The 15,483-nt window shown below is 41.7% G+C and overlaps 1 protein-coding gene across 5 annotated transcripts in view; it reads right to left on the reverse strand.

Moving 5' to 3' along the window:
- Nucleotides 1-18: 18 nt before the first annotated feature.
- BBS4 (Bardet-Biedl syndrome 4) overlaps nt 19-15,483 on the reverse strand; it is a 41,077-nt gene continuing 25,612 nt past the window's right edge. For all 5 annotated transcript variants that reach the window (XM_042473484.1, XM_042473482.1, XM_042473485.1 and 2 more), the window contains 10 exons: nt 14,086-14,139; nt 10,171-10,298; nt 8,009-8,063; nt 6,330-6,398; nt 5,870-6,022; nt 5,377-5,548; nt 4,401-4,470; nt 2,037-2,175; nt 1,422-1,623; nt 19-830 (listed from right to left, as the gene is read on the reverse strand). In XM_042473484.1, the coding sequence (XP_042329418.1) occupies nt 676-830; nt 1,422-1,623; nt 2,037-2,175; nt 4,401-4,470; nt 5,377-5,548; nt 5,870-6,022; nt 6,330-6,398; nt 8,009-8,063; nt 10,171-10,298; nt 14,086-14,139 (1,197 nt within the window). In that variant the 3' untranslated portion in view covers nt 19-675. The remainder of the gene's footprint in view (nt 831-1,421; nt 1,624-2,036; nt 2,176-4,400; nt 4,471-5,376; nt 5,549-5,869; nt 6,023-6,329; nt 6,399-8,008; nt 8,064-10,170; nt 10,299-14,085; nt 14,140-15,483) is intronic.

The following is a 15,483-nucleotide window of genomic DNA, read 5'->3' on the forward strand; positions in this document are numbered from 1 at the left end:
TATATGAGAGAAGTAAAATTAGAAGGGCTTTCAATCTATTTATTAAATATTTTTACATGTATAAAAGCTTCCCCATTATACAAAGTCGTTCTCTTCTGTTGAACTGCTGTGAGATTAAAGTTCCCCATCCCAATTATTGGGAAGCTATCTGATAGTTATCTAGCTTAATCCCTCTAGCATCCAAAGTAGCAGCAGAAAATGTGCAAAAGCATCTGCAGCTGAATCCAGTCCAAATTTGACAGTGTTGAGCAAAGCCGTTGGTGTGCGGGTTGCAACAGCTGCCTCATATTGGCCTCCAGCCACTAACAGCTGGCTGATAATTCAGATGAGTTATGAAAAGGTAAATCAAAGCCACAAGAGAAGAATGAGACGGTTGCAATCTCCATTTGTAGAGGACACCAGGGACTTGGTTATTACCCTACTTCTTGCTCCAAGAAAGTAGCTATCTTCAGTAAAGGCTATTCCAAAATTTCACTCTTGATGGCATCTTCAACATGCCTGTGCATAGAATGCTGAAGAAAGTAGATTTGGTACGCAATTCCCAAACATTCTGTTTGCTTGGCAGGGAAAAGGAAGGAGTGAAGCACTCCACCTTACAATGGATCAAGGTTTGTGGGGCACTAAATGAACATCAGACTTGGACCCTATAAATCCATTCAGGTTGGGCCTATCTCTTCAGGAGTCCTTGCCTCCTTCTGTTGCCTGGCTTGGATCACTTTGCTCTTGTTCCTCTGCAGGAGTTATGGCTTCTTCATGGCCAGACTCTGAGTTGGGCTTAGGCTCTAGTGGGAAGGAGGGAGCCTTTGCCACTTGAGTTGAATTTCCAGAACCTGGAGGGAGAAAGTAAGCATAAATCTTGTAATAATATCTTGCGCTGCTCTACAAACACAGCAGAGAGCTTCAGCCTCAGCAGTAGAAACACATGGTGCAAAACATGAGGTCTATACGCTTGACAACCTCTACACTATGCTTCCTGTATGACACTGATGCTATTAAAATGCAGTGTATAGTTTTTGCTAAAAGCATCCAATGTATTTATTTATACCCAGTGACACCCTGCTTACTGTGCCTCTAATTCTATATAACTGGGGCTACTTTCAGAGGATTATTTTGTACTCTTAAATGGAAAGCAGAATAAAATTTGAAAAACTGGATTTTTAATTCTCCCGTCACCCTCAACTTACTCTACAGTTGCAGGCCCATATCCGTATTTTAAATATAACTCGAGGCTTTCTAGAGGGGGCTTCTTGTGATCTGAGAGAAGTTGCTTCAGTTTGAAGATCCCCCCCCCCCCCACACACACACACACTCCTTATGACAGCCTCTGTGTAGCATATTCAAACAATGGAATTAACATTGAGACAATGAAGAAATTAGCTTGAATTTGGCCATACAAATCGATGTAGCATAGACAGGCATACCTGGAATCATGGTCTTTGCATACCCAGCGGCAGAAGACATCGCCTGTCCCAGGGCTTGATTCGAACCCAAAGGCTGGGCATTGGAAGACTTTCTGGATGTAGTCCCTCGGGGCTTTGATTTGGAATCTTTTGTAGGCTTAGTCCAGACTGCAACCTCTCCAAGCTGTAAGGCAGCCCCCAGTCTTTGGGCTACCTCCACCATCTGCCCAAACAAGAAAAAAGGGGAGGCAAGCTGAACGTTTGGTGTTCTGTAGCATCTCTTTACCACTGAGATTCTCAAAAGTACAGGAAGAATTAGATCCTGAGTAGATGTCTGCTCTTGGCACTTGGACTGGGAACTGCTCACCAAAGTCCATCATCATTCATTCAAAGAGCTGTGGCTGCTGAAAAGGACAAAGCTCAAGATGCAGAGGACTACTTGACTAGGCATTCTAGCACTCCAGAGCAGCACAGACTGAGGGAAGAATCCCATTTGTCCTCCATCAGTTAAGACAGCTTCAGCAGCACAGCCAGCCTCAGCACTGCTATATTACTGAGAATTGGCAAACATTTCTGATTGAACCTGTAACTGATTCTGCTACTTAGCAGTCTGATCAGCAGTTTAAACCAACATACCTCAGGATCACACTCGAGTGTGTTCTCTTTCAATGCGTGGACCTTTTTTTTCATCTCATAGTACTGGAGAATGGCCTCTTTCTTGTCCCCTCGATTATAGAGGAAGGTTGCATAGTTGAGATTTATCAGAGGATTGCACCTGTCTCCGAGAGACAGAAAATAGGATTAAGCCAGAGGCAGTATAATTGAGTTGGTCTCAAAATGAATGTACAGGTTCAAGTTGCCGCCATGTACTGTGGGCAAGAACACATGTAAGACACAACTTAGAGGTGCCCTAGTTTACTGTAATTAAAATTTTGCAATCTAGAAGACCAAATTCCACATGTTTGGGAATGAATGCAACACAGTATGCAAATTAAATAACACTCAATATTTTTTTCTCTAAAAATTAGATTTTATTAATGACAAACAGTAATGGGAGTCCTGAAAGACCATGCGTAGATAGAGAGCTGGAAAAAGGAGCTGCCCAAAGTATAATCTGGAAATCCTCTTCCAGACAGTCTCTAAGATCAAAGATTTTCAGCAAATGATATCTTCTCCCAAAGTTACCAGGACTAGAAAAACTGCTGTACTTTTTCCCAGTGAAAACTTAATTTTTTAAAAGAACATGTTAGATGCAGTAGGTGTTGTGCTGCAAGCCACATCCTCGTTTCTAAAGTGACAACAACATGCAGAGTTCTTAGAGCTCAGCAGTTTGTGTCAGGAGGAGAGTAAAGCTTGTATAAAATTAGCTGCATGGTTGTGAGGCAAGAGTTTGGCTAGAAGATATACAATTCTAGGCTCCAATTTGCCACTCTCCATCTTTCAAAACATGCTTTCTCCAACCTAAAAGAAATTTCCAGCTGTTCTGGAACTCATACCATACTCCAGATTCAAGCTGCTTTGCCCTCCATAGTAAACTATTTCCAGACTGTATTTCAACACTTCATATGCCTTTAACACAAGTTTACTATGAAGGGCAAAGCAGCTTGAATTTGACAGAATCCTGGGCATTGCAAGCTGCCAGCCTCTGGGTTTCTTGCATGTCCTGTTCCAAGCAGGTATAAATTATACAGTAGGCCCTTGTTATCCGTTGTGGTTTGGTTCGAGGACCCCCCATGTATACTAACATCAGTGGATGCTCTAAATACAATGGCATAATAAAATGGTGTCTCTTAGATAAAATGGCAAAATCAAAGTTTGCTATTTGGAATTTATACTTTTAAACAAATATTTTCAAGCTATGGATGCTTGAATCTGTGGATACAGAGGTCCGACTGTACACTGTTTTCAAGTAAAATGTATGTGGAAAGCACTCTAATCTTATTCACACAGGCTTAGTCTTTAATCCGCAAGCCAATGTTATAATGCCACAAGAGAATTCTCAGGTTTGGGGCCAGGGCAGCAACCAAGGATGCTTCCTCATGTGGCTTTGATGGTTAATTACCTCACAGATTGTCACTTATGTAAAACTAGCTGTGTGGAAAGAGTTTGGCTGATGGATGAACAATTCTATATTCCTGTGTTGCAATTTGCCACTCTCCAACGTGAAGTAGCCTCAGTTAAGGACTTGGGACATTCTTCAAAGATCTGCTGTTAATTGCTGCAGATTTGCTGAAGGTCCTGAGACAGAGAGAAATATAGGCATGCTTTACACAAGCAAGCAATCAGGACCTAAAAAGATCTTGACAGAATGTACCTTCAGAAAATCTGCAGCAAGACTCCTTTTGGGTCAAGCTATGTTCAGAGCAAAATGCCTTGCCTTCATAGTATTTCTTATCAGGAAGTCTAGGGTTTGTGAATGCATGAGGCTTTTCGACATACTAACTGACAACCTAATCACAACTGTGTTATAAATCAGAATTAGGCCTTGGTGCTGTTTTCAATAGGAGAAGGAGCAGTTGTCACTTAAAACCAGTGTCCAAGAAATGCCTTACTAAGGCATAGTTCAGAATAACAGAGGTATCTTCCAGTCTTACACAAGCAATATTTTTTAAATGAGCAAAATGTGTTTCTGTTAAATAGATCAAGCACACTGGTTGCAGGGACACTGCAGAATTGTCTATCTCCAGGGAGGACTTTGAAGGGTGGCCAGATCAGAGCAGTGACTGTCTGTAGCTGAAAAGCTGCTTGGCAGGGGCAAGCGCACATGTGCACACACCCTCTCACTGTTTCTTGCTCAAGATCAAGATAATAGCCATGGTTTTCAGCCCTTTGATGCTATAAACCAAAAAACTCACCAATACTATCAGTCTTAAAGGCCAGTCTAAGGTTATGAATATATGCTTTGTGGCACCACTTTGTGGTTGCTACAAATAATGCACTTTTGACAAGGCCATTCTTTGCAGAACCTCAAGCAAATAGCAACCCGCTCCCAAAACATACGTGTCCAATGCTGAAGCTTTCTGATAGGCGATCTTGGCATTCTCAGCATCTTCAAGATTTGTCAACGCAACTGCAATAGAAAAAGAAGAATGGTAATGACTTTTTTTGGCAACGTGAAAGGAAAAAAAACAATTATTTTTGAACTTTCACTAGCTGGTAACATGGAAACAAAGTCTTGCTGAGCAGAGTTTGTACTGAAGCCTCAACTTACAACGCTGCCTCTTAGGTCACATAATGTAGTAAGTTGCAGCATTCCTTATAGGCCTCTGAGGCATGCATACTCCTAAGCAGGGAACAGCAGAAGAGCCAAAGCTCAGTGGCAGAACATTCCAGGCTTGCCTGCAGAAGATCCCAGGTTTAATTTTTGTCATATCCAACTGAATTATTTGGGCCAGTGGGTAATGGAAAATGTTTAACCTGAGATATTAATGGGCCACTGTCAGGTAGAGTAGATCAGTGGTTCTGAACCTCTGGCACTCCAGCTGTTTGGGGTTTCCACTCCTAGAAGCCCCAAGAAGCATAGCCAATGGTCTTGTGGTTAAAGTCTAGGAAGAACAAAGGTTGAGAACCACCAGAGTTGATGATACTGGGCTAGATGGACCAATGCTCTAACTTGAATAAGGCTGATTCATATATTCAAGCACCCATACTAAGCAAGATAGGAATGGTTAGAAGGGACTTTACATTCTGGTCATTTATATTATCTGAAGCCAGAGTCTTCTTCAATAAACAAAATATTGGACATGAACCTGGAAAGTGGTGGCCGTAGGAAAGTCACAGATCCAAATAATCTATAAAATAGGAGCAATAACTTCTATGGATTCGTATAGGAAGGAGCCATATCATTAATATCAAGAACTCTACATGCTTAAAATACTAAAATCAATTCTGGTTTTCTCAACAAGGGTGACAACCTTTACTGCCAATTATAAGCACTCTCTTCATCACAATTACTAGGCAAGGGTCTTAGTGCTACCTGCTAACAACATGTAGAGTTCTGCCAACTTCGGCTGGAGGTGGACGGCCGCACCAATGAAATGGAATGCAGAAGCATACTGCTGCATTGTCAGATGGACTAGACCAAGGTTGTACAGGATCTTCCAGTCAAAGGGTGCGAGGTAGTTTGCTCGTTTCAGGCAGCTGATGGCCTGCAAGGAAACAGAAGCTTGTCTGAGTATTGCAACTTCCTATCTTCTTCAAATCTCAGTAAGATACACCATCACTCTGTGTCATAGGGTTTGACGAGGTATGCACCCGAATAAGGAAGAGAAAAGCAGCGGGAAGGAATCCTCCTGTTCGTTTCAAAAATATATTCTCCATACAGCAGCACAAATTAAAAAAATACATGCTTTGTTGCTTCAGAACTCAGGGAACAGGAGTGGGTTGGGAACAAGGACAAACTTTAGAGGCTTGTTCCTGTTGAAAAAGGTGTGGTGGGCAGGCAGGGGAAATTAAGCATACACACCTACCGCTACATATTTCTTTTTGCCAAAGAAGCACATTCCAATGTTGTTCCAGAGCGGAGGACTTTCAGGAACAGCGCAAGCTACCACCCGGTACTTGGTGAGGGCTACATCGAAGTCTCCGTGTGTCTGCATCATACTACCAGCTGCCAAAATGGCCTTTGAGAACCAACAAAAGCTCACTTTTAGCTGGCAAACTACCTGGGCTCTTCACCCATTTGAATAAATACAGAATAAAAGAATTTTCAAAACACCAAACAGAAACATTGTGCTGAGGATAAGGAACCTCACCAAAAGAGATATCTTAAAGAAGCACAAGGAAAGAATCCAGATGATTAAACTGATTCATAATATTTCATTAATTTCTAATCAGATTATCACTTATTTGGATTGCCACTTCCAAACATATGTACTGACTGTCAATTTTTCCCCTCCTTCAATTAATTCAGTGTATCTGAATTAGTACCTTATAGTTGCTGGGATCATATGTGAGGGCATTCCCAAGATGCTCAAAGGCTTTCTGATAATCCTCACGCTAAAGAAAGACCAAAAGAGGAAGACAAGAGAAAAATAATGTACAACAAATTTGTCACATTATATGAAAAGGAGCTGCTTCCCATGACCTCCTCCAGCTTGTACAGTGTCAGAGCTTCAAACATTTAAGTATTTGGACTATGACTCCTACAGTTCCCTAGCCAGCATGACTACTAACAGTTTCAAGCTTTCTGCAGCATCAAGGATCATAAGCAGCTAGCAATACCTTCTGGTATTCATAAAAGCATAACCAGCACCACCTGCTTCCTAACATTTCCCAAGCATTTCCTTGGAAACAACAGCATTGTGTGGGTATCAAGAGTGCTTGTCCAAAAGCCCTGCTTAATACCTAGTTCTAGACCAGAAGTGAGGAACTTCCAGCCCCTGGTCCAGATTCCATCTGCTCAGGCTTTCCCAGACCCTATCTTTTCTTCTCGCACCCACCCACCCAGCCCCATCTGCTACACAGTGTGGGCTGGAGGGAATATTGTGGAAGAAGTCAATTTTTAACCCTTCCACTCTATGTTCTCTTCCTATGCCCCACTGAAAAGCTGATTTACAAAGCCTGATGGAGCAGACTGGTGATGTAGAAAGTTAGTTGTCTCTCTACATCATTAGGTCACTTGGATTCCTTGGCAGCCCTCTTGCAATGCACAGAGAAGATTGTAATGAAGAGATCTGGGGAAACAGGGAGGAATAACATCTTGCATCTCTCTGTATTTCCTCCCTCTGTCCCTTCTCTGCCCCACCACTGCTTTAGATACATTATACTTAAGTCCTTGTGATGCTCAACTCACCCTATAGCTGCAAAGTTTGAAACTGTGGCATCCAGAATATTAACTCCCCAAATCCACAATCCATTACAAATCAACCCCAACCAACAGTACTTGAGCTGGTCTCATTATGAAGCTAACCCACTCAGCCTTGATGGTTGCCTCCCCCATTCAGCAAAACACAGTTGCAAGTTGGCAAGAGCCTGGTGGGAAGGCTAAGAGCAAGCTTCATTATCTTGTTTCCCCACCTTCTGAGCAATCTCAGAAAAAGTTCAGAAAGGCTAGAGCCTTCCTGTGGCCAAATTCTTCCAGAAAGCCCAGGGAAGAAATAACCGTATTATAAGATCCCCCTCTTGGTTTTGATCTGTAAGCCACAGTGTGGCTCCTGTGTTCTTGAGATTTCCTCTGTGTTAAGATCAATTTCTATCTCAAAGCAGCGCTGAGTGCTAATTTGGGAGAAAAGTGTGCTGCAAGGGCTTTGAAATGCCAGGCTCCTAAAGGGTCAGAATCAAGATTTGATGTCTTTTAAGTTATTTCTGATGTTTATCCCCCAAGATGGCATGTTATTTAATAGTTCTGTGACCCGTTTCTATAAAGAAAACTCACAAAGCCAAGTATTTTATTATACTTGGAAGAGCAAGTAACAAGGGCATGGCCTATTGACTTTTCAGGTCTGGCTCACAGGTACAAGATAAAGTTACTTCCCTTGAGGATAGTTTATGTAGAAAGGTCAGCTCAATTTTGCCTGATGGGACTAGAGAAATGACACAGGGACATCAAATGTATACACGGCTACTGGACCACATTAAACAGTGAAGCAATGAATTGACTCCCATACCTCCAGGTATAGCAAGCCCAGAGTTGTAAGGAGCTCTGTGTTTTCTGGAGAGAACCTGAAATATATACATACAAAAAGATAGCTTATATTAAGACATTTGGTACAACAGTCCATACCAAGCAGTGCTCAATGTTATTATAAAGAAATACATTGATTTTAATGGAAATGACTCAAGACAAGACATTTTGGAATTGAAGCAAAGAAAGACAAATGTTCTACACAATGGTAATAAAAATACCATACATCATATTTAAAAATGTACTACTGGATTCTCTTTAACGGTACCCTCAAAGAAGCATACATCCCATTTAGTGAATGGACTGGTTCTGGCTGTGCAGGCTGAGGACATGTTTTGACGGCCTATTTGTACCAAAGTGTGACTTGAGCAAAAAATTATGTATAAAGTACTTGCCCTGGGCAAGTGTGCATTTGAAAACCAGAAAAACATTCATTTCTGAAATATCTTGTTACTATCATTGTGGCTGTTGTGTGCCTTCAAGTCATTTCCAACTTATGGTGACCCTAAGCTATGAGCTTTAGGCCACTTAAGTAACTTTTCCAATATTGGTTATACCAGGCTGATCCAGTCCTTGCTCCCAAGAAAATTAAGATGTCAGAATCAAGATGTATAAATCATATTCAGGTCTAATGGACTTCTCAATATGGAACAATGGGGGGAAAGACTTGACACTTCTGCTACAGATAAAATGCCCATGTGCCATTCATGCAAGCCATGCACCAGAGAGCCTTCTCCAACCATTTCAATGTGTTTGTCTTAGAAGTAAGGGGAAATATACAGGAAGAACTTTGTTCTTCTTTTAGCGAACTATATCAAGGCTGAAGGATGAGAATGGGATGCTAGCATCACCACTCAAGCCTTCAGAAACAGTTCAAAGGAGTGTGTTTTGAAACTCCTTTGCTATTACAATGCACCCTTTGTTTACGCGGGGGATCCATTCCGGACTCCCCTGCGTAAAACAAATAGCGCGTATGCTTGAGCCCCATTTAAATGAATTATTCCCTATGGGACGCGCCACCCCTTGCTCCCCGTGTGGTTTTCAATGTATGTGCACTGTACTGTACAGCAGGCACACTGTACTGTAATTTCAGCTCATCATCATGGCAATGAAATGTCTGAGGCTCACTTGAGCTAGTAGGAATGGCAACCCCAAAGATCCTATCTTCCTACACGAACTGGCCTGGGGGAGGGCTTTCTCTCATCCCCATCACCATTACAGGCACATTTAGACATCCAAGGAGGGAGACTCCACCACTCTCCGAGGGAGATTCTTCCACTGTCGAACAGTTGAGCAGGAACCTCTTTTCCTGCAGTTTGCATCCATTGCTCCAGGTCCTATTCTCTGGAACAGCAGAAAACAAGCTTGCTCCCTCCTCAATATGACATCCCTTCAAATATTTAAACAGGGCTATCATATCACCTCTTAACCTTCTCTTTTCCAGGCTAATCATCCCCAGCTCCCTAAGTCATTCTTCATAGGGCTTTATGGTTTCCAGACCCTTCACCATTTTAGTAGCCCTCCTTTGGACACGCTCACTTCTCAACATCCATTTTGAATTGTGGTGCCCAGAACTGGACACAGTATTCCAAGTGGGGCCTGACCAAAGCAAAATAGAGTGGCACTATTACTTCCCTTGATCTAGACACTATACTTCTATTGATGCAGCCTAAAATTGCATTGGCCTTTTTAGCTGCTGCATCACACTGTTGACTCATGTTCTACTGGCATGTTAAGACCTTCTCATTTAGACAGACATTTGATTGATATTTAAATCATACGATTTGATAGCAGTGTGCTGTGTTTTTATCCTGTATATTTTTTCATTATGTTTTAAATGTGTTTTAAACTGTTTTAACTATCTGCTTTTAATAGTATTGTGTTTAATTGGGATTTTTTTTTAACTTTTGTAAAGGAACATTTCAGGAATTTCTATAATTGTAAGCTGCCTTGGTTCCATTGGTGGGAGAAAGGCAGGGTATAAACTGAATAAAACAAAGGATGAAACAACACCCAAGAAGGCTGGTTAAGAGAGAAGAGTTTTCGTAACACTTTCCAGATCTATGCAATGGGCTCAACTGCTGCACACAAGATCCTCTTCCTGTTTCCCAAAACAAAACGGAGCAAGGGAAGAAAGGGTCTTACTCCACTGCTTTCTTATAGACTTCAATGGCTTCATCCTTATTCCCCTCCAACAAGTGGATTTTTCCCAGCATCATGTACGTCAGGTCATGTCGGTTGAGCTGCAGGGCATTATTGAGCTGATCTTTTGCCTGGACAAAGTAGAGAACAAATTTCACAAAATGAGCAGCTTTGTAGCTTTGTTCATGATGCTCCAACAATCTGAGGGAAAGGGACCCATCCTCCATGGGTGGATTTCTAAAGCCTGCAAGCTACTAGTGGTGTGGAAATATCAGTTTGTCTTTTTTAAGAAGCGGCCTGTTGTCGTCTCAGAAGTTTGAAAGCACAAGGATAATGTGTTAGAAAAAACTCAGTGAACCAAACAAGCAAAATGAAGTAAACAATTCAGAACATGCAAAGCCACTTTAGACAGAGCAGGAGTCTAGCTATGGGGAAGAGCAAAATGAAGGCATTGCCCCCCAACAGAATTCTCCCCTACCCATGAAAGTTTCCTACAGTCCTCAAATTTCTAGCATCGCAGAAACTTAAAACCTAAGTTGAGCATTGAGAAATACAGTTTAGAAAGAAGAAAAAAGGGCAGGGGAAGTTCTCAGTGTTTCAGTCCCTGCAATGCTAGAAACCTGGAAGCTGAGGAACATTTTCATTTGGTGTAGCAGAATCCTTCTTTTATCCATGCAGCCAGATGATTTGTCTCTCTAGCTAGACACTGCCTACTCCAAGGGGCAAAGAAAGGGTTTTCTCAGTCCTGTACCTGTACTTCTTTCAAGTTGAGGGAACCTAGAAATGTTGGCAAGCAAAGCTTTTGCTGTAGTTCCCCCTCAAGTATCTGTTTCCTCCTAGAATCAAGGGCTCCTCTGTCTTCCTTTGTTTTTGTTTTGCCACTCCTGAGTTGTATCCTTGTCCACATGGGAAGCGCCTACAGCCCTGTGAAAGTTAAGAATGGCAACCAAACTGGGTGAAACAGCAATGTTTCACTCAACTGCTGCTCTCACCTCTCCTCTCCTTCCAGTAATTGTATGTGCCTGAGGTTTTCAGAATGTCGCTTGTTTCTTCCGCACTCCCTTTCCCTGTTTCAATGGGGCTCTATCCAAGCCCTTGACTCCAAATGTCAAGAAATTTGGAAGCAGTAGGATGTCAGAACTGGCCGCTTTGCAGGGACTGGCAAGATGGGAGGTAAGCAAGTTTTTTATAGCTCCTCACTCTACAAAATGCTTATTCCAGCACCGAGCCTGGAGGGGCTGCTGAACTGCACAAAGGAACAGAACTACTCCTTCTGGGCCCATCTTAATTCTCTCCAATGAGAGGCATCGATTACAATGGCCTTTTTTTCCTCCTCAGGGCCCAGCCTGTGGGACAGGAATAAAAGGTTGCAGGGTCTTTTTCTCCCCCACCAAGCATATTAAAGAAGAAAGATGCTGACAAAGTGAAAAAAGAATTATGCAGCTTAGACTGTTTATTACTAAAAAGTGAAAATGCCAGCCTACTCTCATAGGCTTCATTATATTTTATAGACCCAGATGACTCAGTGCTAGGACAGCACACAGGCCGTGTGTGGTGGAATCTGGGGAAGGTGAAGTGGCAAGGGGGAGGAGGTTTCTTAAAACAGTAGACAGGGAAACCTTCTGCTTAAAATCAAAGATTACATCATGCAAATGCATATGCTTCTGTGGTTGCCATAGTTCAGACTGGAGCACCTTCCTAAGGAAGTTTCTGTCAGTGCTCAAGTGGGAACTGTGTAACCTTTCAATTATTATTCCTCTGTATCACTCATAGAATAGAATAATAGAGTTGGAAGAGACCACAAGGGCCATCAAGTCCAACCCCCTGCCATGCAGGAAATCTCAATCAAAGCATTCCCGATAGATGGCCATCCAGCTTCTGTTTGAAAACCTCAAATGAAGGAGACTCCACAACACTCTGAGGAAGAGTGTTCCACTGTTGAACAGCCCTTACTGTCAGGACATTCCTCCTAATGTTGAGGTGGAATCTCTTTTCCTGTAGCTTGCATCCATTGCTCCAGGTCCTAGTCTTTGGAGCAGCAAAGCACAAGCTTGCTCCCTTCTCAATATAATATCCCTTCAAATATTTAAACAGGGCTATCATATCACCTCTTAACTCTCTCTTCTTAAGGCTAAACATCCCCAGCTCCCTAAGTCGTTCCTCATAGGGCATGGTTTCCAGACTCTTCACCATTTTGGTCACCCTCTTTTGGACACGCTCCAGTTTCTCAACATCCTTCTTAAATTGTGGTGCCCAGAACTGGACACAGTATTCCTCACCCCTAGTCAACATAGCCAATGGTAAGGAATGCTAGGAGTAGCAGTTCAACAACAGCTGGAGGGACCCTCAGTTCCCACCACTGTACTAGGTAAAGTTTTATGATAATCCTAGCATCACTTCCATGAGCAGCATGCCATAACAGACTTCATCACCCATAAAAGCCTTTAAATTCTAAAGACACGGGAGTCGTTCACATTACACATTGAGACTGCACGGATTAATGTGATTGTCAGAGTCTCTGCAGATGAGCAGATGATGTGTTCTCCAAGCCTAAGGCTACACTTCATAGGGGAGAATATATGTATATGGGAGCAAAATGTGGAATTTGGCCTTATAGAATAAATCACCTGCTTTCTTAGGTTTTTGAAGACTTCTGTTTGAATCAACAAGATAATTATACTATACTATGAAAAACAAGCCCACAGTGTCTTGTGGTACAGTACCTTGAAAACTAACAAATTTGGCATATGCTCTTGCGGACACAGTTAAACTCATTTGATGAAATGAGTAAATGCCACAAAAGCTTATACTAAATAAAACCTTCTGTTGTTTTTGTTAACTGCCCTCTAGTCAACACTGACTCATGGTGACCCTGTGGATGAGACATCTCCAAGACTCTCTGTGCTCGACTGCCCTGCTCAGATCTTGCAGGTTCAGGCCCATGGCCTCGCTGATCGGGTCTAACCATCTGGTGTGCGGTCTTCCTCTCTTTCTACTGCCTTCTACCTTTCCCAGCATCACTGTCTTTTCTAATGAGTTGTGCCTTCTCATGATGTGGCCAAAATGTGGCAGTCTTAATTCAGTCATCCTAGTTTCCAGGGAGAGTTTAGGCTTCATCTGTTCTAGAACCATTTGTTTGTCTCCCTGGTAGATCCATGGTATCTTCAGCCCTCTTCTCCAGCAACACATCTTAAATGAGGTGATTTTCTTTCTATTATGGGGTTGGACTATCCTCACTTTAGTGTTCAGAGTTATATCTATTAGTTTTAAATTACCACATGGCTCTTTGTTGTTTTTTTCTGCAGCACACTAACACAGCAATCTTGCTTTAATACTCCTGGATAAGCTGGTATGGCTTATATGGGGCTATCTTTTCTTCTCATGCATTCTACTTGCCACATTCTAAAGAGGAGCACTTAATTAAACCCACTATGTCGCATGAATGTGTTTTAACATGCTTAGTATTTATCTTCAAATAGAAATTAATAGGCCTTATGCTTACAGAAATTAAAAAAGGCATCTAGTCACAACCATAAGAAGAAGACTAGGGATTCTAGTGGCTAGAGAGATATTACTGTGCCCTATATAATTTCCTGCCCATACTCCAATCCCTATTTTCAGATTTTGGCAGTTACTGTTTGGGATTATAAAGAATCTCCTAGTGAGCAAGCGGAATACTGAGAATTGTAGTCCAAAACAGTAATTGTACCAAACTTGGCTTATTTGCTACACATTCCATTTCTTCTTTCCCTGTTCTTTTTTCTTTTAAAAAAAATCCAGATGTTCCCACAGGCCCCCAAAAGGTTAGGGGGCTACTGTTCTAGTCCTATATAGCCTCTGGCTATATAGGGTTACACAGTTCCCTTCAGCAGGCAATATAACCAGCTGGACTGCCTTCCAGAGAACCACCCATATTACCTTGTTGAAATACTTCAGCTGCATGTAACAGACACCCAAGTTATGGCAGATCTCCTAGGTACAAAAGAAAAGAGGAAAACTGTAAATGATACATGATACAAGAGGTGGGTGGAAAATCTCCTGCCATTCCATGTAACAAAAATATTGCCCTTCCGCTTTCCTCAAAACCAGATTGCTAATGAAAGGCTCTCAAAAACCAGAAAATTCCAGGAATGACACAACCTACTGAGGATAAAAAATGTGCCACTAAACAGCCACCCTGTTTTCTCAAACTGGTAACAACTTATGCCCATCCAGTAAAAAACTGACAACTTAGAACTGAGCTTGACAAATCTCCCTGCTGTATAATGCATACATTTACCTGAAGGACATGTCAGTATGCTAGTCAACACGATAAGGAAACTGTCAGAATTCTAAAGAACTCAGACACCACAGTGGGGCAATTGTGAATCGATACCACAGAACAATCATTACACTGTTATTCACTCCATTGAATGAAAGAATCCTCTGAGAATCTGGAAAATGATGTGCGTGTTTATGTGTGTGAGCTAATATCTTATCAGATGTACTGCAAAGTGTTGACAAGGTAATTAGCATAACTGGCCATAGACAACTAGAGATGATACATCAAAAAATCCTGGATGAATAACAAAATCAAGTATATAATATTTAAACCATACTTCATCTTCAGCTGACATTTCTGCCCCCCCCCCATCAAATGAGCTCTCTTGCCTCTTTGTTAATGAGTCTGCTTACCAGCTTTCTTAAGAAAAGGGAAAGCACACAAAGCATGATCAAATAAAATTTGAGTGAAGAGTTCTTCCAGATGAATTGAGTGGTACAGTCATTCCTTTTTTAAAAGAAGGAATATTGAAAGCCTTGAAAATATTGACTGAAGAAGATCAGGTACTGTCACCAAAATGGTGGTCTGACCAACTAGGTCAAAATGTTGTGACTCCCTTTCAAACCTGACAAATGATGATGCTTTGTCATTTAAGCTATTTAGATGCTTGTGGTTTAGTTGGCTCAGTCTGACCCAACTCTTAATGTTCATAGCACAGACTAGCTTTCGTCTGTAAGGGTAACCTCTCCGATCAATATTAAACTTCACACAGAAGAATGAGAAAGAGCTGATAAAAAACAATCTATAATTTTGGTGCTCTGCTCTCTGCTATTGGTGATAGTTGCCACTGTTATCCTATAAGCAAGATAACCATGATGACCCAAAAACAGATTTTTGAAAGTGAGCAGAATTACAGAGCAAAATACTATTGTAATCTTACTGGGTCATACAAATACATGTCTGAGACTTGTCAAGAAAGCCTTTTGGCACCACAGCAGTTCCTGTTCTGTACAGTAATTCATCTTTTGCTAGCACTTATGCACTATACTGGGATC

Source organism: Sceloporus undulatus, chromosome 6, assembly GCF_019175285.1.
Source record: "Sceloporus undulatus isolate JIND9_A2432 ecotype Alabama chromosome 6, SceUnd_v1.1, whole genome shotgun sequence".
NCBI classification, from domain to species: domain Eukaryota; kingdom Metazoa; phylum Chordata; class Lepidosauria; order Squamata; family Phrynosomatidae; genus Sceloporus; species Sceloporus undulatus.